The 27,147-nt window shown below is 37.2% G+C and overlaps 1 protein-coding gene across 1 annotated transcript in view; it reads left to right on the top strand.

The window, feature by feature from the left end:
• SHANK2 (SH3 and multiple ankyrin repeat domains 2) overlaps nt 1–27,147 on the top strand; it is a 316,058-nt gene that overhangs the window by 145,616 nt on the left and 143,295 nt on the right. The window contains exon 14 of the mRNA XM_075163387.1: nt 7,524–7,599. Within this exon, the coding sequence (XP_075019488.1) occupies nt 7,524–7,599 (76 nt within the window). The remainder of the gene's footprint in view (nt 1–7,523; nt 7,600–27,147) is intronic.

Genomic DNA, 27,147 nt, shown 5'->3' with positions numbered 1-27,147 from the left:
CAGATTTGTAAAGACATGAAAAAGTCGTAGTTTCTTCTGAATTCTTGGGTGGTACATGCCTGCAGATTTCAGTTTTATGAGCTTCAATACCCCTTTACAGAAGCAGGCTGTACTTGCGTGTATTGCCTACAAATCTTATAAATTCCTTATTCGTTCCAGCTTCAAAATTATACATACTAATGTTCAGGAGGGAGGGAGGGAAATCCTGGTCCAGATTTTAAAGACAGCACATAGGAGGGACTAATGCTCTGATCCTTTCAATGCAACAACTTCTGTTCTTAAAAAAGGAAGATCCTATGATCAAATAGTTAGAAACTGTTCTGTTTATGTTTCTTGATCTCATTTTTACATTTTTTGTACAGACGTTTAGAATCCAAGATCCTACTCGGCTTGATTTGGAGGAGGATCCCTGAACTTAATCTTTTCTATGGCTCAAATGACTGCTCAAATAAAGAAATATGAAATATTATGTTAAACTATTGTATCATAGGCCTGAAAAACCTTCTCACTTATCAAAATTATAATGTACTGTATTTCATGGAAAACGCCAGTTTTGATGAATCTTCATTTTCGAAGGAGGAAAGGGAATAAGGAAAAGAGAGGTTTTACTGAAAAGCTTATTGAGACTTTACAGTATGTGGTATGAAGATTTTTTTTTTTTTCTTTTAACTTGATTATTTTCTGGAGCAAAGTTCATAGTGTGTCTGTTATCAAGAAAATCACTTGTTACTTGAAAGCAAAATGCATACTGAACTAGTAACGAGTTAAATCAGTAAAAATATGACGGCTATGCTTACAACACACAGCAAGGAAGGAATATGGTGACTTTTCAGTGACAAAATGCTTCTGGCTTGCTAAATGTGACATTTATTTCCTTAATGCATTGTTTCACATATACTGTGTATTACATCAGCATCTAAATCAAAGGTTTACACAGCTTTAGTTAGCTGTGATTTGATAGTAACACTGTGGGTGCAATTTGTAGTCTATGGCCTTTGTGAGAAGCAAGCAGGTACTTAAGTTATGTCTGTCTTCATTAATCTGGTCACATAAAATAGCTCATAATTTGGTATTGGTTATCCCACAGAAGCATGGACCCGTGATGCAATGATGTGCTTACTTTATTTAATAGATGGGAAAAACAGGTGTTAAACAAGTTTTAGGATAAGAACATCCACTTTAAGTTAGTTCTTTTGAGGCATGGTTTTGCTAACAAACCTGCTATCTCTTTCTGCTTGTTGCTTCCTCTACGATAGAGATAATTTGGCATCATTTAGTATGGCAAATATTTGGAATGTGCATGTACTTGGGGTAGAAAAATAGATGCTCTTCTTAGTGATGTTTTCAATCCCATATGCTTTTTCTCCACTTTTTTTTTTTGTTGTTGTAGGGTCAAAATTTTTTGTGATACTATTGGATCAATTTTAGGAAAGGCTCATAAGATAGGTGCACTGTCTTGTTGCAAAATAAGTGTATAGATAATGGCTAGCACAAGTGCACTTGAATTGTGAACTTTTATTAACTTTATGTATTATCTGTGTACCTGGTAGTAACAAAGAATTTTAGACTGCTTTCCTTAGCTTTGAGTAACTTGTGGTCTGACCCTCAACATAAATAGTTGTGAAAGCATTTTCCACAGGAAGGAGAAGAAGATGCACAGTGAAAGCCTTAGCCTCTGACATCTGTTGGGTATTGCTTTCATCAGACTTATGCAGAGTGCTGTGCTCTTTTAGCAAAGAATGTCTGTAACTATCTACTGCGTTAGTGAAACCTCTCTCAGAGATGTCAGTGGGGAAGAGGGAAGAAAGAAAAGCTTCATGTGTTAGGGTGGAGCTAAGTTGTTGAATTTACTGTGCCTGGCTGAAGAGCAAAGGGAAGGACTCTGGCTCTGACTTTTGGATTTTTTTTTTTTTATTTATGTTTGGGTAGAAAAAGCATATCCTAGTGTGCAAACTTATTTCTTTGTGCTGGAAATTGGCTTAGAACAGACTGAAACCATTTCTTAAATTCTGCTAGCATAACAAGTGCGATAACTAGGTTGGAGTAGCAGTATAACCTGCCTTTACCTTTAACAATCAGTGATATTTGGAGGCTATCTGCTGCTCTGTGTTGTCTCTCCAATATCACACATAAATTAGGCTGTTACACTTTTATTTCCTTTGTTCATCCTATAGATGTGTCGATCACTCTAAACCCTTCCCAGAGTGCTGGCAAGCAGTCTGACAACATACCCACTGGCAGAGCAACCCCTCGCAGTTTCCTAGGAAACACGGCCGCCGAAATACCCTGCAAAGAGCAGGAGGAGGAATAAAAGGAATGAAGACAGTTGCTTTGGGATTTTTCCCCTCTAGTTCTTTACTTTTCCAAACAATATCAAATATGTAAACAATCTACTACAAATAATAGTGTCATTGTGGTAATCGGTGTCTGTTCTAACATGCCTACAATAGTTACATGGTAATTACTGTAGAAATAGAGCGAGAATGGCGTTATCTGTCTTTGTGGATTGGAGTCCAAATTTTATTTCTTGCTTTTCATGTCAGTGATTTTTCCACTTTTGATAATGTCAGCAGGCGCTGTTGGAGTCCTGTGGTCAGCTATGAGATGAACACAGTGAAGCTACAGGGAAGTCATATGCATATTTCTCGGTTGAGAAAAGCCATCACTCCTCCTAAGGTGGAAGAAGAAAAGGAGAAAATGTTTTCACTTGCATCTTCTCAATGTTCACCTTTCTTCAAACCCTATAAATTACATTCTGGAATGGCAGCGTTTGAGTCTGTTGCTTACTGAAATGTCTGCAACAATAAATGATTCTAATAAAGAAATAGCTAGGGCTTTATTATTTGTATTACCACTATTGCACAGTGCAAATAGCTTATTTTTACTGAACTCCATTGGCTTCAGTGGAGAACGGACCAGGAAAAAACTTGCCACATTTTTTTGTTTCTTGCAGACTTTTCTATGGCTCTCATCACAGTAGGACTCATATTGCTCCTAGATGGCATATTAATTGATGTGAATAAAACTTTTTAGGTGGTTTTGGTGGGTTTTTTTGCTGTTTTCTTTTTTAGCAGAAAGTGGGGAGCTTTATGGTGATGTGTTCTTATGGAAAATAGTTTCAGTAGCTGTAGAGGGAGCCTTCCTTTTCACATAAATGGTTTTTACTCTTTGAACAGCAGTGCAGTACTGAGAGAACTGAGTTGTTAGCTATGACCTTTATCCTGATGCCTCATGCCCAGGTATGTCCCGCTGCTGTAACCTAGAGATGGATGAAGGCCTGCAGAGAGAAAGTCTTCTAACCAACTATAGATATTAGGAAAAAATACAATGGAGTAACTCTAGTAAAATATGGGCTTCTCAAGAAATCTAGAAATTTCAAATTATATACCAATGTTCCTTTTTTCTGTCAATGTAAAGGAAACTATAATAGTTTCGCAAACACTGGTGTTTTGTTCTACCTCCTAGAATAACCTCCTTTTGAACTGATCCAATTTGATGCAATGACTTTTCATCTGTGGTGATAGATGTTCTCAGTAATAATGCAGTAACGTATACACCGCTAAATAATGTTTTTCTAGACCTTCTTGTCTGTATCTTCTTGCTAGTCTTTCTAATCTGTCTGCAACCAAGTTTAAAAAGAAATCCTCAAAGGATTCCACAGGTAAAGACTTCATAAATGATGATAGGGTTATTAGTCTTAGGTGGTCCTAACTTGCTCCAAAGCACTCTGATTAAAAGTCTTCAGACTGATCTTCAGAAAGCCTGGGGACATAAGAATGGGTAAAAATCCAGTGAAACTTGGAACTAACCCCTTGGTGCTATTATACCTATAATAGTGCTATTATGCTATATATGGCTTGAATTCAGAAAAGCATTTGTTAAACAATTGCCTATAGGTTCTTTGTATTCTATAGTCAAATTAGAGAATGGAACCGTTTTTTTTTTGTTCTTTTTTTTTTTCAGTATCCAGTTCATTATGATGGCAGATTCCTGATCCTCCCCCCCTTTTGGATGTCTGTACTTATGCTGTGTAATAGGACAGACTGGAATCTGAGTCAGAGGTTAAGGAAAGAGGGTAATTAAAGAATTTACACAGCAGCCTGGGAAACATACCACTTAGCCTTGAGTTCAGGGATTTGTAAGGCTAATGGTTTCGCAAATAATCCCTGAGAATATGATTGCACATGAAGAAGTAGAGAAAGTAGAAGGATGGGAGAGCCAGGGAGCAGATACAAGCTGCAGCTGAAGAATGCTGGCTTTGCAATACTAAGTAGCTGAACAAAGCTATCTGTCTTACTGCGCCTTTCCGTTCCTCCCACCCACTTTGTATTCGTTAATAGCACTGAAATATCATGCTATAGAAAACAGTTTCTGCAGAAGAAACATCTGGCTCCTTAAGGCTCAAGCAGTGGCTTTAAGATTTCCAAAATATTCCTCATCATACTTTGTTCTTTTATTTATAAGACTTCTGAAAACAGGCCAGTGGTAAACTCTAAGTGGAATCCAGGTTTATGTTTTTTCTGTGTTTCTTCTGATTATGTCTCTTGATGTTAATCTGATTCTTAGGATAGTGTGAAAAAGAATGTTGCTCGATGGGGAATAGACTGCAATTCATGCAGGTCACTTTATTCCACATCACAGCGGGGCATTGGATTTTGAAGGTAAAGTTGTAAACTTAGCAACAAAGGCATGACCCATAAAATTCACTGAACCCCTTACAGCACATTAAGAGGTACACTCATACAGTGAGCTACTTCAAAGCCAAATCTCTTAGAGCAGCTGTCATGTAGCCTTGGGTGCCATTGCTGCTCACTACACTTACAGCTCTTATTCCGTGGGAGGCAGCGTGTTGTCCTCCAGCCCTGCAGCTAACGTGCTGGCTGGCTGAGCTTTGGTTGTGTCTAGGTAGGTGCTAGGTGAGTCGTGGAGCAAGTTGTGTCCTTTTTGGGTGTTCCAGAAAGGCAGGGGGGTAAGGCAGTACGAGCTGGAACCTGGGGTAAAGGTAAGGCCTCTTTGGTAGAAAATACAGGTTGTAGATGAATGACAAAGGGACAAAATAAGCCTATGCAAAACTATCAAGTAGGATTCATATTATAATAGGGATTTTCTCCCTCTTTGGCCATCCTGTAGGAAGGAGGCTGGCTAGTCTCCACAAAAGTTTATATAAATGTATATATTTCTGTTTTTTCTTAGTACTGCTTTTCTTGTATCTTGCAAATTGGTGCGCAGCTATGAAGAAATAACTTGCTTACTTTTTTAGCCAGCTGCAACCTGCGTGTATATTTTCAGCCGTAATTCCTCTGTATTATGTATGTATTTGTATTTATGTCTCCAAATGGGGGCACGATCCAGTTATGTGTCAGCTGTACTGGTTAAAGCAAGGAAAGAAGCATTTTGTCAACCCTTCTTCCCGAAGTCTGCCTCCCAGTACTTTCTTCTGCAGTGTGCTCCTTGGCCGTGTTTAAAGCCTGTCATCCTGCCTGATGTATTTTTTCTCTCTGCAGACTAGCACTTGGTCTTCTGACAGCACTACCTCTCACAGTAATTTTTAACATCCTTAAAAGTTGTGACATAGAGATGGTGTACCTTGAGGGCTATGTCTAGCTTGGAGAAGTAATAAAATCTGTTTGGATGGAGTCAGGCTGTCCTTCAATGAAAAATTCCTCAGCCATACAAATGAGAATTTCATGGTCACAAGCTAAACCAGAAACATTTCAATTTGATTTTTGATGTCTGTTAGCCTAATTTAATGTGATTGCATTTGAGGACCAAGCTGTATTTACGCAAGACTTTTTCCTGTCTTGAAAACTACAGTTTCTGCATAAGTATTTTCCCTTGAATGAAGAAGCCATATAAAAAGGGGCTGCACTAAAGATACTTATCTGAGGAAAATGAATACACTAAAATATTATGGTGGTAAAGGCTGAGTAAGGCTCAGAAAATTGATACATTTGAACAACAATTATTGTAATAAAGCTACCAAAGAAAGTTCCTTATTTTCTTTTTTGATAAAGTTTTACTTTATTTGAATGCCTCTTTGGAAGTAAGCTTCTGTGTGTTTTCCTGTCATTCTGAAGACGAATGTGACAATGAATTACCTGCCTCCTCTACAATCCTTTTGTCCTTCCCTAGAAGTGTAATATTTTTTTATATATATATACACACACACATATAGTGATAGCCTTTCAGTGAAAGCCTTTTAGATTATGCTCTTATGCAAACTGAAGCAACCAAATACTGGAGTAGCTTCTGCATCTTTCCCACATGCTTGGTTTATTGGTGCTCCTGTAGGTACCCATTGAAAGCAATAAATGAGAGCGCATCTTTCCGATCCTAGAGGAGGAGAGATGTTTAGCTCTGTTGTCTGTCGTTCTATAGATGGGGTTCTAAACTAAGTACTTGAACTGTTATACCCATAGTAAACCAGTGTTAATGTTGGTGAATTGTAGAAATACCTGTGAATATAATGTTCATAGGCCTAGAGGTTGATTTAATGCTGCAGCCAGTAAATGTGGGAACTGCTTCAGTGGGATGGATGTTTTTTCTTAAGAAAAGGCATAAGTATAAAATTTTAATGTATTTGAGGTTTTAAATGCCTTTTTTAGTAGATATATTGTTATATCTTATTCCTTTGTTCTTCATGTTTCCCAAATATGGGGTTTCTTTGTTTTTTGCATCACCCCATATCCCCCAGTTGTTTGGATTGTTTGCTTTTGCTATATAATGGTAGTACAAGTTTTATAGCACTATTTCCTGTGAGATTTGATAGATGGCGATGAATGTGGGCAGCTACTTTTCCCCCTACCCCATTCTCCATATGCCTAATAAAATTATAGAAATAGTTCTAGTTTCATGCACACGTGTGTGTGTGTTTAAACAAAAAATACTGTTTTGCATACTTTTGGCTATTTTTCCAACCTTTCTGAAATGTGTTCCTGGTTTTTCTTCTTTCTTTCTTCTTGTATTTTGCCTTTTAGTCCAAGCTATAGAAGAACCAAAGATTGGACTTGAAAGGTTTTGCCACTAAGAATGTGGGTGGAACCTTAAAACTTATGAATGATATGATACATGATCTACAAGAAGTTCTCCTTATTCACTTAATGTGTATGATATGATAAAAGAATGTCTCAACTCCAAAGTAAAAATTTTTTTCAAAACACCTTGAAACCATGTTAATTCACTGTGAGGGAACATAAGGAAATAGTTTTTTAGTGTGAGGGTGACTGAACACTGGAATAGGTAGCCCAGAGAGGTCGTGGAGTCTCCCTCCTTAGGGATATTCAAAAGCTATCTGGATCCAGTCCTGGGGAACTGGATGTAGGTGGCCCTGCTTAAACAGAGGGGTTGGACAAGATGATCTCCAGAGGTCCCTTCTGACCTCAACCATTCTGTGACTCTGTGAAGTACTGTAAGTTTTCTTTTATTGATGTATAGCAGAAAATCCGCTTTGAAATTGCAAATTAAAACAGCACTTGATTAAGAAACACAAGAGTATTATTAAAAGTTCTCTTTTCTTTGTGCAGAAACACGAACAGATAGAACAAAGAAACTGTTTAGACACTACACAGTTGGATCCTATGACAGCTTTGATGCTTCAAGGTAAGAATTTTTCTTCTTTGTCGCAATCTGTTTACAAAATCTTTCTGGGTTTTATTTAATTGTTACTTTTGATTTAGACTTTTGAGAGGAAGAGGGAAGCAGATTACTAAACAGAGCTTTTCAAGATATCATTCTACATCTAAATTGTTTTTTATAACAGCTTACTCTTTTTCATATGGGATGGGTCTACAAAAATAGTGAGTAATGAAGTAATGAGTATCACTATTTTGTTTTCATGAGTGGTGAAAGAGATCAGCATTTCACAGAAGCAGTATGTTCCAGCTGCTTCTGCATCAAGGACCACTTAAATTGTTGGATACTTCACAAAATCAGGCCTTCTATATCTGTTCACAGGATGATACTTGCTGACGAGAAAACCAAAATAAAATTTTGTGATTTGTTGTTCTGAACGGTATCTTTAGATCCTAAGTAGAAATTAGGCTGTTAGATATGAGGAATTTAGAAATTAGATTATTTATTTGCAGTTTCTGCTGAGTTCATGATTTTTAAGCAGGTTCTTCCCCCACATGCGTATACATTGGACATACAGCCAACTTCTGGTAGAAAGGATGACTTTTAAAGCACAGAACCTCAGTTAGCTGTTGGTGTCTTCTTGAGAAAATTGTGGTGGCATTATTACGCTTTTCTCCTGACTGTCTAAGTACAACTTGTTTTTTTTTTTTGTTTTCAAGAAATACAACTTTTTTGTAGGAGAAGAATTCTGAAATGTGTAAAGCAATGATGGCAGAGTTTCAGGTAGTGCACTATTAAAAAAAAAAAAAAGAAAGAATATGTGGTAACTGTTGGTTTTATCATGTGATCTTAATCCTTGTTCTGAGGGTCATGCATAGTTTCTATGTCAGTTAAACAATTTGGGAAGGGAGGATGGAGTTCAAGTCAGCTGAAGTAGTTTGGATACCCAAGATGTGTTCTGATGGTCGGTGTGCGGAGCTTTGAAAGGCAGGGGGGGCCTGCTGGTTTTCTACTGCATACAGCCTATAAATATTTGAAAAATATGTAAATCTGCAGTCCCTTGAGTTGTGATTTGAAAGAGTGTTGCAATGTTGGATGAAGTCGGAAGGTTTGGTGACACGGTGGGAGGAAGCACAGGCTTGTGGGTTGGCTACGATCATCCCGTCTTGGAGGCTCTGATCTTCATGTTACTGTATACGGTGTGCTGTAGGGCATCAACTCTTGCTGCTGTGACTTAGGAATAGAGAAACCCCATTTCAACATCTTGCGTATTCCCCTGCCATGATCAGCCAAGTTACCAGAGCTTTGCACTGTTGGACAACGATGTGATTGACTGGGTAGTCTAATAATGATAAAGTTGTCAAAAGAAGCTGTTAGCCTGTACTATGAAACATATAACTGTCCTGCAGAGCAAGCTCCCTGACTACTAGTTACATTTCCAGTGAGCAGAGTTGGCTTTTTGCAACATTCTTTGAGTGATCGTTATTCTATAAAATTCATAGCCTTGTCTCTGATTTCAGTGTTAATGGATAGGGTTGTTTCTGTTAAACTAGAAGCTGTGGCCCCAGCATGTTGCCTCAGATATACCAAATAGTCCCACTTGGAAACCTACTCCTACTTTCTAACAAAAGATTTTTTCATTTGAAAATGTCACTTCTTGTATCATTCTAACAAAACTTTTTTTTTTTTTTTTTTTTTTTTGGACGGGGAGGAGCTATTGATTCTAAAGCATTTGAATTTTTTTTGTCTTTTTCCCAAGAAAACTCAGGTCCATTCTTGGGAGAGAACAATGCCACCTGGCTTTCTGAAATAGGCAGTACTCTATTGTTTAGAGAGGTTATTTTGAAAGCAGGAGGCCAAAACCATATTCAGACCAAGGACTTGAACCTCATCTCAGTGGTGCTCATGTATGTCTTTTGACCAGTGAGCTGTTGGGGATGAATAGATTATACTCTCTGCATTTGGGAAGTCATGGAAAGTGTGTGAGATGTTTGGGGGTTTTGGGGGGAAGGGCGGGAGGTTGTTCGTTTATTTTTGGATTAGGTTTTTTTTTTTCCTCTTAAGGTATTGGGCTTGTGCAGTGCAACAGCAAAGCTCTCAAAAAATTTACATTACCTGATTCAGGACTACAGCTGAGCAGGAGAGTTTATCAGATAAAATGATAGTTTTCATACAGCCTTATTATTGAGAAATTGGGTATGAAGTATGTCTGCAATTGTTCCTGATTCTGGCATCAGTATCTATTAATTGTCTGAGTAGTAAAAGGGAAAGCAACAGAGTTCTCCTGGCAGCTTCTGAGTAAATGAAAGTTTTGAAGAAAACTCAAGGATAATTTCCACCGAGAATCTGAAGCCCAGTGGACCCATTTTGAAGAGTAATAACAGCAGTCCAGCCGTACAAGTGGAAATTGAGAAGGAAAGGTAGGAGAGGGTAGAACTAATGGGAAATTCCAAGAAATACAGTGGAGAGACAGGCTTGCTTAACACACTTTTAAGTAGAGAGAAGTACGGCAATTTTAGAATTTTTGTAAAATAATACTAGGAAAACTAAAAATATGTTTTTGGCGTTCAAGTTTCTAAACCTAGTTAGTTGCTGGAAAAGAAAAAACTTGTTTCTCTGAGGCGCATATAATAACTTACTGTAATGATGTATTTACAGAGAACATGATAAAAGGTAAACTTCCTTTTTCATCCTTTATAAACATGACATATAGCGAAAAGCTGTTCTAATACTTTTTTCCTAAACAAAATAGAGTTTGAGGACTAGCTGTCCTAAAACTGCAGTAGCACACAAAGTTGCATTTCAGATACTTGACTGAGGCTGCAAATCAGCTTTTTGTACATCTAAATGGTAATTTTACTGGTGCTTACATATTGCTGGTAAAGAAAAAGAATTTGCATTTAAGAATCTGACTGGAGATTAGTATGTCTTGTTAGTATGTACAGATTTAATTCCTAGCATGGGCTGCTTCGGGGAGAGGAATTGTTAAAAGAGGCAAACAAGATGTCAAACTAACAGCAATTCTCGATATTTCCAAATTTGTACTGCTTTGATTGCTTTCTCTGTTATCATTTCCTATCAAAGAAAGGGAAGAATATAGTAAAACAGATTTAACTGCTTGCAGCTAAGTTTTAATAAACATTTGTCAGAAGGCAATTGTGCCTATGTTCCAAGAAGACCTTTGAAACCAAAGTATTAACAAAGCTGATCCAGTTCCTTTATGGAGATGATGTGGGGGAGTGAGAAGAAGTGTCTGCTCCCTTCTCTTTTCCCTTCCCCCTCCCAAAGGGCAAAAATTGCTGAGCAGAAACACTCTGTTCAGAAATCTATATTAATGGGCTTATTCACATGCAGGAAAATACATTGTACATGGCATTTTTCATTTTTAGGAAAATGTGCAGCTTGAGTAATGGAGGTTCATTAAATCCTATTTCAGCTTTGCATAAGAGATCAGTTATCCATACATTAATACTTCAGGAAAATGGGTAGTATGCTTACCGATATGTGGAAAGGCAGTGAGACTTGCTTGCCAGTACAAATAGTCATTAAATATCATACAAATGCAATATTTGAAACTACCAGGTCTAATGTATTATCTGCTTTAAATGCTGACGGGATATATTAATTCTGTTATGCAAAAATGATGTTGTCTCTTGCAGCTGTCATGTGCTGCTACATGTGCTACATGTGTGTAAAGAATCACATGTTCCTTTACATGGATTCCTTTACTATTTTATTAAAACCTTTTCAGAACTAGTTACTTTCAATCATTTTCCTTTAATCTGATGCAGATGGACAAATGTTGAAGGGAAGGATAGGCTTTGTTGCAATGGCATCCATGTGAGAGAGGCTAAAGTTTCTTGCGCTAGCAGGAGCTCTGTTGGACAAACAGGAGTTTGTCCCTGGACATTTGTCTCGAGCTGCAGCTCTGGAGGCTGAGGTGGCAAGTGGAACGGGCAAAGTTTCCTTCTGCCTCCCCAGATGGAGCAAGCAGGCGGCACCCATGGTGTCAGACCCCAGGAAACGCCATGGCCTGAGGCTGTACTGGCTTGACATGCCTTAGAGCCACAGAGAGGAGCAGAAAGCAGGCATGGAAAAATCATAGAATCATAGTATAGAATCATAGAATGGTTTGGGTTGGAAGGGACCTTTAGAGATCGTCTAGTCCAATGCCCCTGCAATAAGCAGGGACACCTTCAACCAGATCAGGTTGCTCAGAGCCCCGTCCAACCTGACCTTGAATGTTTCCAGGATGGGGCATCTACCACCTCTCTGAGCAACCTGCTCCAGGGTCTCACCACACTCATCGTAAAAAATTTCTTCCTTATATCTAGTCTGAATCTACCCTCTTTTAGTTTAAAACCATTACCCCTTGTCTTAAAGAGCAGATGTACCAACAAAGTTGCAAGGAAGTAACGTAAGACTGCTTTGACATGTCTCTGGGGTTTTGTGTCTTCCCTGTATTTCTGGGCAGCGGTGGTCAAGAAAACTATGGGACATTGTTTTGAGAGCTGGGACGGGAGTGGATCCCATTGAGTTTGTTAGGAAAAATGTTTGTTTGGGTCTGTCTTGTCTAGGCTGGGTGGGCAATATTGTTACCAGCAAAGCAAAAGCTTCCAAAGTATTATAAATATACTTTAGAAGTCTAGTTAAAGTTCAGAACTACCTTTAATTCAAACAAAATTATTTGTAGGTCTTAAACCAGTTATTTTCATGGAGTCCTCTTTCATCAAGGTTGAATTCCAGTTTAATAACAGAAATTATTGCTAAGGCATAGAACGGATGTTGGCATTAAAAAAAAATTCTTTATTTTTTAAAAAATTAAAAATAAGGTAAACCTTTAGAAAATTCTATTTGCTTTTTAACTGAAGTGAGGGAATTGATTAATTCTCTCAAGACAGGAGTGAATTGTTTGGTCAGGAAAATCAGAGAGAAGACAAAATTAAGTTATCAAATTAAAATATGTGAAATTAATTAGTTGTTTAATTTCAAATGTAAAATGTTAGCACCTTTTTAAATGTGATATGACTGATGATAAAGTGGTAACTTAGTTTTCATACTCTGGAGACATAAATAATATGAGCAATTTGGGTACTATGTAAAGATTAGAAACTTGATTTGGTGGAAAACATGATCCGGTTTCCTTCATGGATTTGGAAGCTTTCGAACACAACAGTGGAAACTTTTGCTACTGCAGTAATTGCATCATCTCCCTCCCACCCCCAAGAGAATAATGAAATAGCAAAAGTCAATAGCATAATTAAATGCCACCTTCAATGCAATTATGAAGTATGCGATATAAATGTAAGGTTTCCTGCTTCTTCTGTGTCTTCCCTTTCTTCACAGTGCAACCGACTCTCACATCTTTTTTTTTTTTCCTGACCACTTTAACTGGTACTAATCACTGCATGGGAGAAGTTTTCTTGGTGCCTTTTCTTGACATCCTATGGCTACAGCAGTATTGAGAAGTTCACAGGGGATGATGTAATAATACATAAACTTTTTCAAAGGCTTGTTGCCACAAAGTTAATGACGAGACCAAATTGATTTGCATTCTGGTTTTAGTTCTATTTTACTGGATGAAGAAAAAGAGGAAAATTGGATTGAGTAGTCTGGGAGGTATGTGTAAGAAAGCTTAATTAAAAGCTTAATTCATTAACCCTAATGTCCCTACTTGGAGTCAGGTGGCAGCATCATGTCTCCTGAGCGTAGAAGCTGACAGAAGCAACTCCTCAAAAGCCAATTTACATACAAACACATAACAAAAAACGAGAGATTCTTCTCAGCTGTATATCCCAATAATTACCTGTTGATGTTGTCATGTGCACTGTCAGATAGAGTAGTATAAGCTTTAATACTAGACAGTTCAGAGAGACTCTTTGGCACAGCTGAAGTGTCTACCCCTGTAATTCAGCATGCTGTGTAGTGCTTTTTATGTTTTTATTTTTTAACCCACAGAGTCTACCTGTTGAATACTTCAGTCTTTGTCCCAAAGTTATGATATAAATGGCGCTGTCTTAATAGTTTAAGCATTAGGTGTGTTACACAGTAATTACAATTTTTTTTAGTGGAAGCTCTCACTTTGTTGCAGAAATACTTTCATCTAGTTCAATATCTGGTTTCGTGTGGACATTTTATATAAATATATTGTCTTCCTTCTGGAAAAATGCAATTATTCATCACTTTGATTATATATTTTAAATGGATGGAAACCTTTTGAAGAATTCTGGTCATTGCAAGTCACGAGGTACGTAACAAGGAGCTAAGGGACCTTTTCCTGGTTATGGCTTAGCAGCGGTCCCATTTCCATGTTGCGGTGAATCTAGCGTATGTCCTTGCTGCGTGCTGCTTGCTTGTGTGCGGCCATCAGCAGCAATCTGTTAAATCCTGGCAAATGGTTCTTTACAAAAATTGAAGGAATGTATAAGAGCCGTTGTTATTTTTTATATTCTGCTTGCCACATTTTTATGTTGGTTCTCCCTAGGCTTGCAGAACAGTGAGGGAGACACTGAGAGAAGTGTCATTACATAGAGAATAGGTCTTTCTGCATTGACACAACTGACTTTTTTTGGTTTCCTGTTGGATGGCACCAGTTCCACTGCACTAATGTTTTCTGTGAAGTTTGTACTGTTCGGTTGATCTCTTGCAGGAACTGGAGTAAGAATATTAAAATGGATACTGTTCATTCTTAAAAATAAATAAATGATTTCTGATACTTTATTCTGGGATTGATACATGGGTAACAAATTGAAAGTGATTCTACAGTTCTTAGCTTCAGATATAGGTTTTAAACATAATCCTTCATTTCCTTTTCTCTGGTGGAAAGAAGTAAAAACAGTAGTATTTTAATGTTTTTACAATATACGTAGCTTAATTTTTGTCTGGGAGATAGTAGCAAAAATATGCGAGTATGCTTATAGTTGTAATGTATATATAATGTCATGTATACAAAATATATAGATATAACCATGTGATAGAGTGATGTGGTTACATCTGAATGCTCGTTGAGTTTTTAATGATTTAAGATCTCTGCATATGTGATATTCTTGGTTCTTTTAGGCATAGAGAGCAATCAGCACCAACCAAATTATGGAAAACAAAATATGTAAAATATTTTGTGTGCGTGTATTGTTACTTTATTTCTAAAGATATTTTGTTGGGCTTGCCTGATGCCTGTTCTGAATTAATTCATTTTGTGTGAGTATAATAGTCTGATAGTGCTGAACTGCTCTTAATGTGCGAGGTGGAAAGACGAGGGTAGCTCATTTTTAATACCTTGTGCCTCATTAACTTGAAGAATATAATTTAATACAATTTGGAAAATTATATATATGCTTAAGCAATAATTAAGGCATTGTAGATTTTGTGGAACAGGTGGAGATATAAAATGTGAAGTTTTTCATTTACAGTTATTTTGTTTCTAATGAAAATGATCTTACTTGCTAATAAACAACTTTGCACTTTGCCTCCCCTGCTGTTGTGCGCTGCCATGACTGAGCTCTTTATGTTGGTGACTACAGAAAATATTTAAAGTAATTGCTAAAATAGGAGGTAAAAAGGGGGTGTGTGTATATGTATCTGAACTGTAGTATCTCTTTGTTGAAATCTGTAGTATAATTGCATGAAGATGCAATATTAAAGTCTAATACAATTACAGAAAGATGCAAAACTATACAGTGAGTGGTAAGAGTTTCCATGAACTTGTATGTTGTAAGCATTTTTAAGTTGTTTGCTGCCTTAATAGTGAAGTTTGTTTAAAGCATTTCAGTAAGATCCTGCTTTTAGCAACTGATGGTTTTGTAACTAATGATTAAAATTTGTCAGACATTTTCTGGGCTAGGTGTTTGCCTAAATCTTTAGTGGTAAAGTGCTAGCAAAGAAAGACCAACAGTTTCCAAGACCAAAGTTGAAAAAAAGTATATAGCCTTCCCAAATTTAAAATTAAAATGCTCTTTCTGAAAAACTTTTAAGGATCCACCTCTAGTGCTAGTGAAAACCTGACGGTGTAACTACGGGTACAGAAGGTCCTGATTGCAAGGGCCATGATTTGCTGGATGTGCCATTTCCTGCACAGCAACTGACACTCTCAAACTCAACAGTATTTTCTCTGTAACTTCTCTGACTGGATGCTGGAGGACAGGATGGATTTAAATGTTAAAACTAAAAGTTCTGTGTCCTGTGCATGGGGAGGAATAAAGTTTTCTAAATTAAAATAGAGAAAAGAAAAAAAATAGGCAAAAGGAGTGGAAATGACAGAAGGTGAGGTCAGCAAGAAAAGATTGTGAGGGTATGATACCAGGTTAGTTAGAAACAGGAGCCACATAATTAGATGCAAGGTCATAGCAGCAGAAAACAGGAGATTAAAATGTTTGGTTTTGGGGGGAAAGGAGAACCATTAAGTTTCTAACAATTACTGTTTTACATTCCTGTCTCCTAGCCTCCACTGCGATGACGTAGCTTCCTGTATGTGACCGTTAATTCCCTGCCCCACTACACCTTTGGCTGCCTTCCTCTCACCTAATCACTAGATGAGCAAAAGCCGACATATGGTGCCTCTGATTTTAAGTGATGCATTTTTAAGTTTGGCAGGCCAAAAGGAACAAATAACTGTTGAGCTCGCACTGTGGGCTTTCCTCCAGCGGGAGCAATGATTTAAACCACTTTTTTTTTCCTCTTTCTAGCCAGATTTTCACAAATATTTATTGCATTTGCAGAATTTGGTCTACAAGGCAAATTCTAAGGGTGACTGGCAGGCAACATATGTCTCTTTTTCCTCTTAAAAGAAGAAACTATCAAGAAGTCAGAAAGGGGTTGACTTTCATGCTCCAAATAAAGCTGGTCACTTCCATTGTGCAAAACATAAGGTTGATGGGAGGAGGATGTCTTGTTTTGTCTTGGGAGAAATAGATGTGCTGGAGTTGTATTTCTTTATCAATTGGGTGGGGTCAAACCGTACAAAGAGGGACCTGCTAAAGAGCAAGCAATAGCTGATGTCAGGGTGTTCACCTGCAATAAAGAAGCTCTGGGCTTGAGTCCCATGTGTGTTAGAGTGCTTCGACTTAAACCCATACCTTGTGTTGCTGATGAATGCCAAGAACCTGGCGGATAGAGCGATTCTTTATCCAAGTCTTTTGAAACTATTATTCTTTCGCTGAGCCAAGAGACAGATGCTAGCTCTGTCCTCAGAGGTTGTGGCATGCAGGTGGGGATGCTAGGTTTGAATGATTGGCAGATATACCAATTGAATAGCTGGTGATATTGCTGGGGGTGCCTGCTCTCTCTAACATAAAATTTCATCCCATATTCTGGAGAAGTAATGTCTAACGAAGGCTTAATTTAGACTAAAATATATCAACAAAAGATTTGCTTTAATGGATAAGCATTTCACTAAAACTGATTTCCTGGCAGAATTCTGAACAGAATAGTGAATGTTAAGTTAAATATGTGCACTAGGAAATAGTGGTAACTGCATGTTTAGAAAAAAGCCTGTTACCCATGTGTCTTCTAATTTCTCTAATTGTAAATTTAAAAAAGCATGTTGGGCACAGATAACAGGTCTCAGAATTAAGAGTTTAATGCTACAATTGAAAACTAGGGCTGATTCTGTGTAGATTGTGTGACCCTTTAAACTAGCGTTTCCAAAGACTGATAGTGTAGCACAGTCAGATTTGTAGAACAGTTGTAGCTACAGCAGAGGTGGTTTATACCTCTACTGTAAACACTTCAAATATAATAAATTCTGAAATACACTTAAAATTAAACTCTATGCATCTTAAGTTAGTCCCTCAATTGAATTGAAATGGTAAACCAAAACTTTTTACCCTGTGTCCAGTTCTTACAAAATGAAAGCTTCATATTTCCAGAAATTACGCGTCAATGCAACCCGCGAGCTATAGCCGAACATCAAAGGAAAGGGGCAATAAGGAAAGATTCCAGTTCAACATTCACTTAATTAAGAAAAGTAACTGCTAATTTAAATAAAGCAGAGTTCTTTCTCTTCATCGGCTGGTATCTGTAAAGTCAGTGATTTTTCACTGCTACCAAAGTTGTGGGCTAAACTGGCCATGCTTTGACAAAATTGCTGAAAATTATGATACTGTTCGACAGGAAAGCTGTTAAAATGGACATTTCTCAAGCTGTTTTGCAGATAAGTAAACAAAATTTGGAGTAGGCTTAAAATAACTCAAGGGCTTAGTGTAACTAGAGAAATGGAGAGAGGGGAGAATATATTTCAGAAAAAAGGTAGAGTTGCCACCTCTTTTTTGACATTAATGAGATTGTAAAACAATATGGTGATTAGTTAGGATTTTTAAAGGGATATGTGCAAACTGAATTCTAATTGAAGCCACCTCTTAATATCTCTTTTCAGTAAAATCCTAGAAAACCTAAGTTTCTCACTCTATACTGTGTTTTTAAAGCTCTTGGAGAAGAAAAATGTATGAAAATGCTCTCAGAAAAACTTTCCTCTATGCCTTTGTTAATATCTCATTTGTTTTGAGACAGAACTTGAAACTTGTAACATGTCTTATACTAAAGTGTCATAAAATTTTACAGGAATTTTAACACTGATGATTAAAGCAGTATACACTTCTGTACAATGCAGAAATTTAAGTCAAATACTTATGCCTGTAAAGCTGAAATGAACAGTCAGGGTTACTCAGACTTCTGGTTAGAGCTGTATTTCCAAGGAATGTAGGACAGGAGGATGATAATTCCTCCTGCTCATCATAGCAAACAAGCTGTGATGGAAAACCTGAGGGATCCCTTAAAACTAATTTGAAACTCACGGTTATCACCAGTCCTGAAATCACCAGTCTCTTTCCCCTATTTCATAATTTATTTATGTTTAACTTTTAGTATGTTTAGACTCCCTGAACGGCTGAGTGAACAAATCAAGTTATGATACTGAAATGTATAGTGAGTTTAATAATTGTTATAAAGATCTGCAATGTCAAACTGCTACCTTAAAGGGCTTGTAACACATTTTAAATGTGTTATTAAAACACTTTTTTCTTTTTACTAAAAGTGTGACTAGAGTGTATTAATGAAACATGAATCGACAGATCGTGAGGAAGGCGGATATAATCCCCTGTATTCCCGTGGAATGTGCACGTGCCAAAGCATGATGACAAAACTGTGCAAGAAGAAGGGAATACAGTGTACCATGTTTTTCAGTAAGACAAGGAGCAAGTAGCGCAGCTTGGCTGGGGGCTGCTGGAGTACGCTGGGGAAGCACCAAATGTGCTTGTCCACCTCTTACACCCTTCTCTGCTTTTGGCCTTTGGCAGGGACAGGATGTTGTGCTCCAAGAGCTGACACGTGTCCAACCCACCATGGTTGTGCATATGTTCCAGTGGCGCTCTCTAAAAAGGGAAGGAAAAAAATCAAAGTCCTGTCTGATGTATGCCACTCTGAGATAAGCATAGAGATTGATTAGCAAGTTTTATGAACTAGTTCAGATGCTGCTTCAGCTGAAGAAAATCTTTATTATTATATATAGTTATGTTTTTGTACACTCACACCGTTATTTTAGATCTGGGTTTACTTCCCTGGTTCCACCTTTGTTATTTGTCCTATTTGCTAACCTTGAACACGTTCTTTTCCTTGTTACTGTGGTTGTCTGTGATAATACTGACCACCTTTAGCAAAAGTATTTAGAGAATTATTGATTAGAAAAGAAAAACAGTGTTGTTATTAATAGCTATTATTATTATTACTTTTGTGTAAATACTTTATATGTTAAGCTGCTTAGGGAGAAAATTCCTATTTCTGTGTGGTTTGGTGGCAGTAGCAGGGGCTGGAACTGCAGCTGGTCTGGGGTAGAAAAATACAAACCTAAAAAGTAAGGTGGATAAATATTCTAGTTACCTAAACATATATATGTGTTTGTAAAGTCTGTTTGTTCAAGGCTCGTAGTATGAGCAATGAATATTAATGTTTTCATAGTGCAGACTTAGATTGCTCAAATGCTTGATAATTACAACTGAAAATTGCTACTAAATATCAGGTAGAAGTGGAGTGTGCTGTAGCCCAAAATACTAACGTGATTGATGGAACATCTGGATGAAATGGTTTGAAGGACTCTGCCTTCTAAAACCCTCATGTTCTATACTAGAAGGACACCTGCCTGAATGTGCCATGTTTAGTTTTTACTTTGTCATGTGTGGTACTTGAACTGACTATTTATTTCTAAAATACAAACGAAATTAATTAAGATAGAAGAATGCAGCTTTTATTTTTTTAATCTCACTTTACCATTCTCCTCACCCCACCATGCTTTTTTGTTTTCTCCCTACCAGTGCAGATGCAAGAGAATAATAACATTTCTCCTAAAAAATACTATATATACTCATTGTATTGTGTGTATATATAGTGTGTGTATGTATTCATATATGGATATCTATATATGCATACATATGGGTACATATGTATCCCATATATAGAGAGAGAGAGTGTGTGTGTGTATATATATAGAGAGGATTATGACCTTACCACTGACTTTTTTTTTCCTTCATATTAGGTTTCTGTATAATAAAAAATCAGGCTTTTACTGGATGATTTCTATTTCCAGGAAGTTGTTTGACTTCCTGTTTTGCTATATCAATATGTTACTTTAGTGGTTACAGTTTCAGCAACTTAAGGTGAAAACGGAAAAAAACAAAAGTAGTACTAGTCAAATCAATTGACTTGGGTATTGTGTTAGATTACCTACTCCCTTCTCCTACACACTGAAGAATATGATATTAAGTGTAATTAAAAGCTGGATAAAAGAATGTGGACTGATATACATACATAGCGAGAGGAAGTTGCTCCTTGGTTCTACATAAAAAAATTGTGTAACTTCTTTGCATTTGTGTCATAAAGTTTAGTGTTTCTCTTTTAAAACCTGTATTTCTTTGTAATGTTTTATAGCATAAATTCATTGAAGTATATAGCAATGTTACTTTCTTTAACATAGGTTGCTTCTTTATAATCATGGTTAGTCCTTTAGGCAACTCTGTCAATCACAAGGCTGGAAAAAGTAGCACAATCTTTCTGATTTCCTAATTCTTATCGAATCACTTCATTACTGATGGTTTTTTTTTTTCCCTGTAACTTAGTGAAGAACTGTTCATTTTTGTACCAAGGGTATCAAGTATTCAAAATCCCATAGAGATGGCTTGATTACTTGTCTAAAAGTGTGAACGAAACACCTTTGTAAGTGGAGGAAGTTATATGCCCTGTCAGGTTTTACTGTAGTCTGTAATTTCCTCACAATGCAATATAGACTTGTGCGATATAGGAATTAGGGAATATCCAAGTGTCTTTTATGGCTTGTTACGGTTTGGCATATACCTTTTTCATCAACAAATGAATTTCAGTGGAAAATATGCAGCCTTGCTTTTCTGATGATCATAGATCTCTATGTGATGTTCACTGAACTCTAGAAACACCACTGATACAGGAGAAATGAAAGACAAATATATAGATATAGGAAGTATATAGGAGTATTGCTGAAGCATCCTCTCTTCTTTTCCCATTCCTTTACTTGGCCTGAGCGTAGCCAGCTGAGGGAGACCTGACTATGCCGAGTTAGCCATTCAGCCATGGAAGAAATGTAAACTTGGCTGAGGAGAAATTAAGTATGTCCTTTCTATTGCAGTTTGAAGATATTTGCCACAAATAAAGCCAGAGAGCACAATAGTGCAAGGGTGGTGGTGTTGGTCTTTTTTTCCTTCTGTTTTTTTTTTTTTTGCTTGAGGGCCAGCTGTGCCAGTAAGGCATTGACACACAGCCAACTGTTGGAAGTGCTAATAAAGATACTGTCATTGGATGCTGCAGTTACCTTGAGAGTACTGTGAAGCTGGAATCCATAGGCAGTACTGAGCATTTTATTCCACGCTGCATGTCCGCATGCAGCCCTGATTTTGTAATTGTTTTTTGGTGAAATAGCAAAATGACTTGGAGTCGCTGTCATTGTGAATGCCTGATGAAATGCTTATTTCCAGTGTAAGTATTTTGAAGACACTAAAGGGTATTTTGAGAACTGTATTGGCTTTTATGGATGGGCAGCTTTGTTACCTCCAAATATGACCTCTAATTTATCTAATTCAGTTTTAACAGTAAATGTTGTACTGGTGTGAGAATTCTTGATCCTGATAATGAAATCATTGTTTTGGGAAACAGCTCAACTTCAGCCCAACTCCACTTTATGTGCAGTAGCTCCATGGAAGAAAATATAGGCCTGGGCCCCAATACCCTATCTGAAGAAACAAGAAACAATTACATCTGTGAGTTCCTACAAACAATTTTGATGTTTTTTGGGTAAGGAGAAGAAAGGCGAAAGTCAAACACTGCCAAGAAAGGAAACAATGTTTTTACTTAGGTAGCCTATTGTGAGAATCTCTTGGCCTTAGATTCTGAAGAGCAGAAAGGATGGGTTTTTTGTTCTTCTATGTGATTCTGTTCATCCTTTGTCTGTCATATTTTAATTCTTGTACTATTATTATACTCCATGGACTTCTATCTTCAGCTACCTGATAAGGAGTTTATCAACTTAAACTTAACTGTTTTCCAGTATTTCTGTTCTAATGATAGGTTGTGTCTTCCTTGAGTATAATGTTGAGGTACTTATCAACAATCTATTTGAAAATATTTTCTTACTGCCCTCCTCTCAAACATATCTTGCTATAAACTTCCAGATAAACATACGTTCTAAAGGAAAATCATTTAGACTCGTCTTATATGACGGAAATTATATTGACAGGATTGATCAGTTGTACAGAGTAAGCGCTGTGCATATGTTTTTTGACACAAGACAGGACAAAATATGTAACTGTATTTTTAATGAATATCTCCTGTAAGAGTATATTGTGCTAGAAAGCATTGCTGGAAAGTGGGAAGAAGTAGTTGAAAAAAGCAAAATGTAGAAAATAAACACACATTCTGAAAAATGGTAAATCATGTTTCACCAAAACAGTTGGAAATTGTTATTGATTATTTAATATGTTATGATAAGAAACTACAAAAACATTCTATCAAAGGCAGTAGCACTGGGTTGTGAATTATTCGTTAGCATAATAACCTGTTATTGTTCAAAGCTATATCATATATTTACCAAACAAGCATGTTCTTAAGACAAATTGCATTGCAATGCAGGAAAGACATCATCATGTGAGGGAATCTCTGCATGTGATGGCAACATACTACAGAGAAGTTACTATGAGTTTGAAATTACGGTTGACTACATCTTGCTGTTTCTGTTTGGGTTGTAAGTGGGTTAGGTGAGGAGCCATCTGTGTATTTTCCTGTTTGCTGTGCAAAGAACCACACTCACTGGTGTAGCTAATACCTCTTGAACAAGTGATTGCTGTTCCGCATGTTACCAAAGAGCTGTGGAAGCTCTTCTGTAAGACCTACAGCTGGATGATCAATGCCTGGGAAACTTGAGCAATCACATACAGAGGCTTCATTAATCTTGAAGGCCTTAATTACTAGGATTAGCCAATTTTCCTGGAGTCAGTACGGTAGATGACTATAAATAGTAAGGTTGACCCCTTCCAGCAATGGCTTCAAAAGTTTTTCCACTGGAAGTCTGTTATATCTTACAGTAAGATTTGCTGTAGACATCATTCCCATTTTATACAGTATCTGTACAGGTAACTTCCCAAAAAAGGGAAATATTTGGAGAGAATATTCTTTATGTGCTTTTAACAGGGATTGACTGTTGGAACGTGCAGTAAAGACTTCCTCTTGAATAGATTTTCAGAATGCCCTTCTATGGGCTTGAATGTTACCACCATAAATTGACTATCTTAGCCTGAAAAGAAATAATGTGACTGCTTTCAGAAATTGTATATAAATTTATTATTGTTTTATTGCATCTGGCAAAGTATAAAAAAGGCATTTCCTTTATTGTTAGGCTGTGATTTGACCCTTCTAACATGTAGCTAGCTGTGAATTCAGTAGATCTTTCAAAAAGATTGAAATTGCAAGAGTACTGAGGAGAGGACATAAAAAAGTTCTGATGAAGAGACTTGGATTTACTTGGCCAACTGAAAGAAGTGAACTTGGAGAGAATAACTTCTCACTCAAGGATAGAGCAAGCCATCTGAAGGGTTTGTGGGCTTGAGAAGGCTACTTATTTGGTTGTAACTCAGGTGGTTTGAATCTCATGTGTGGTCTGTTAGATAACTTTTCTGCCTTGGGAGGCTGTAGTCCAGTTTGTTAAAGGTGAAAAGGTTAGACCTAGATTACGTTTCTAGGGGATGCACGATTGGAGGCAATCATGAAAATAACTCCTATTTAAATTCAGTTTTACTCTGCCTTAAGGAGAGATTGACAATATACCAAATAGCCATTTTTGTTTTCAGATAATGATGGTCATTTCCAGTGGGGTGTACTCTACATTCTGTTTTTCACATTGAAATCAGCAATGATACATGCAATACAAACTTGCCTACACTTATTCTATGGTCCTCATAGTTTTTATCTCTGTAATTTAGTATTTTAACTTTTGGAGTAAGTCATGCTTTAAGATAGGGTGTAGTTATTCTAGTTGTGAAATGGAAGCTAGGTTTCACGGTTTTGCCTCCATCAGGAACCTGTGCTTCAACCTTTATTTTCTTCATAAAGGTCTTTATGAAGGACTTCATAATTGTACTTCCTTCCTCAAGTATTGTCTTAATGGGCTGTTAGCAAAGTAGAAATTCTTGCTATCTTGAAAAGTCTACACAAATGATGGTTGTTATGTTGAACATAACAGTGCTGAGTTCAAATCTCAGGTGTCTGACCATGGGTAAATCTCTTTATTTCCCTTTCTCCATTGGTAGGTCTGTAAAATTAGGGAAATTCTAACAGCTCTGCAAAATTCTTGAGCCTTAAAGTGTTAGAGGAGCTACATGAACTGATGAACGAGTATGTTTTCTAATATTTAGTGTTTGCATAAAGCAAAAGAGATGTTAGGCTGACTTTTTTTTTTGGCCTGAAGTTTTTCTATTTAAGATTGTACTTCTTGCAGAAATATTCTACGCTTGATAGGATGTATTTTGCATTTAACTTTGTATGCAATGAATCTTGGACTTATACAGCCCAAAATCAAAGTAATGTGTGCTCTATTTAAGTAATGAGCTATTGATTTTAAAATTACTCATTTTATTACCATAATATGGAACTAGTAATATTCTGAAATCTCATTTCTGAAGTGGACGATGTTTAATTTCAGTTTGAGATGGGACAGAAATGGACTTCAAGGATTTTACCTATTGAAATTTAGCATATCACAGATAGCAGGGACTGTTCAGCCTCATGTAGAGCCATACACTGTACTCAAAGCATCTGTGAAGAATTGCCTCTTCCTCTTGCTTGAGCTCAGACCTCTGAACAGGCTTGTAACGTAATGTCGCCTTTATTTGTCACTGGTAGCTGTACCCTATATGCATTCTGTTGCTAAGTATTTACAACACCTTCAGGATCAAAGAAATGCTGCCAAGAAGGCTCATTGTGAGAAATTTTGACCTACTTTTACATTTGGCACCGCTTTGCCTGCCAGGACCAGGTAGACTGTGAACAGACCTTCAGCATGTCTTCAGTGAAGAGGTCCAGTCTGACATTGAGATAAGAGAACCCTGTCATGGCAAAGCAAACAAAAAGCAATATTGCAAACAGTAGAGGTTAAACTTCTTTTCCCCCCTTCTGGCCCCTTCTCTCAGGGATGTAGAGTTTGCTGGGAGAAGGGGTGTGGAGGTTGCAAGTTCAGTTCATTTGTGTGTGCATGTTTGTTTTCCGTCCTTTCCTGCTGCTAGTTCTTAGCCCTGCAGCACTGGGTGTGTGTAGAGAAACAGTTTGCTTTCTGTGATTGCTTTAAACAACTTTAAACTGCTCGTGCCATAAGAATATTGCAGGTCCCCTTCTCCTAGCAAGTAAATGAGAAGAAATGGCTACACATTTTGATTTTTTCAAACCTGCATTTTTGCTTTATAGGCTGTGATGGAGTTTTCCTTATGTAGTACATCACTGAAACAGTATATTAGTAAGCTGTAGTTGTCAAGTAATAGAGATCAGTTTGCGCATTTTGTTACCAAAAATTCATTTTGCACTTCTGCTTCCCTCCCCTTTCCTCTCCGCCTTGCATGTAAAACACAAAACTTTGTAAAATTTTGGCAGTTTAGTGTTCCCATTTTCAATGTCTGAATTGAAGTATAAAACTGTAATTTATGCAATAGATGTGCTGCACATGAAAAGAAAATCATAGGTGGTTTTGGTGGTTTTCATACTTTTACTCTGAACAGTCATAGACCTCTACGTTAGGATGAAGTGAGCATAACTTGAAAATGCCTGTTCACTTCATTAGCTGTCTGTGAAAGGAACCTAGATGGGTTGGTTTACGTGTAGGTGCCTAACGTTGATTGGGTGAATTGATCCTGAGTTTTCTGAGCACTGCTTTTGGAACTTCAGCCTTCAGCTTTTTATGGAGTGATATTATGAATTTGTTTGATTTTATCAACAAAAAGAAAAGAATCAGAGCAAGGTTTGATGAGGTACCTAGCTAATAGGCTTCTGAATTCTTTATATTAATGAATTGAGATGAGAGTAGGATTTGGGTAGGGGAGAGGACGGGTTTTCTTTGAACCAAACACTTTCTATGATTAGGTTCTCAAAAATAGCCTTCTAACTTCTATTAAGCTATTGATTGTTTACAAGGAAACTTTAAGGAAACGGGTTTTATTAATTTCACTGTGTACTAATAAAAATGCTGGAGACAGCTTTACTGTTGACTCTTCAGTGGATAAGTATGGAGCCCCACCTTGAAAATGTGAGTGGTAACATGAAGAAAATAGGCCAGTACGCTTGTAGGTTCAGTCAGTTTCTGTACATTAGGACATGGATGGAGGGTGTCAGTGCTACAGTATGGGCTCTGAGGGTTGCATATTCCATCCCACCCCAATATCCCTGAACAGGAGTGTGTTTGGCTTTCTCGAGAAACAGGCATTTTCTTATTATATCCTTTCCACAGCAAGGGTATTAATTGTAAGAGAAGGTAATGTCTGAATTATAGAGTGAATTATAGTAAGTTGAGAGATAGTATTCAAAAGCTGTTGATACTGATGGAGATCATCTGTTGCTCGGGAAGTCACCATTGTGGTAGTTTTAATTCATGTGTTATTCCATTCAATGGTATTTAAATAGTTTGGAAGACTTAATTCCATCATCACTTTAGCAGTAACATGAAGTGGCATCCCTCAGTTAGAGTTGGAAAGTCACCAAAAGGATAGTCTGTGATACGTGAAAGATCTGGAGTTCGGAGGCTGTCCGTTGGTGTCCTGATATTAACATCCTTGTCTTTGTTCAGAGCTTTAAATAAAAAGGTCACACCAATTTTTCTTCAATTAGTTTCCTCCTCCCTGTCTGGATTATTAATGGCAGTGAAGCAGATCCGGTCTCTTGTATTGAATTGCTTTAGTGACTAGATTCTGTGCAAGACCAGTGGTAACAGTAGTTGGCTAGTAAAAAATTAAGAAAAGAAAAGAAAACTTGCTCATACTTCTTTCTATCTTAAATAGTTTTGTAGGTATTTTAAAGCCAACCTAGCAGCGT

The sequence above is a fragment of the Calonectris borealis genome, chromosome 14, assembly GCF_964195595.1.
Source record: "Calonectris borealis chromosome 14, bCalBor7.hap1.2, whole genome shotgun sequence".
In the NCBI taxonomy this organism is placed as follows: domain Eukaryota; kingdom Metazoa; phylum Chordata; class Aves; order Procellariiformes; family Procellariidae; genus Calonectris; species Calonectris borealis.
The sequence above is the reverse complement of the archived record's forward strand: the minus strand, read 5'-3'. Positions and strand labels throughout refer to the sequence as shown.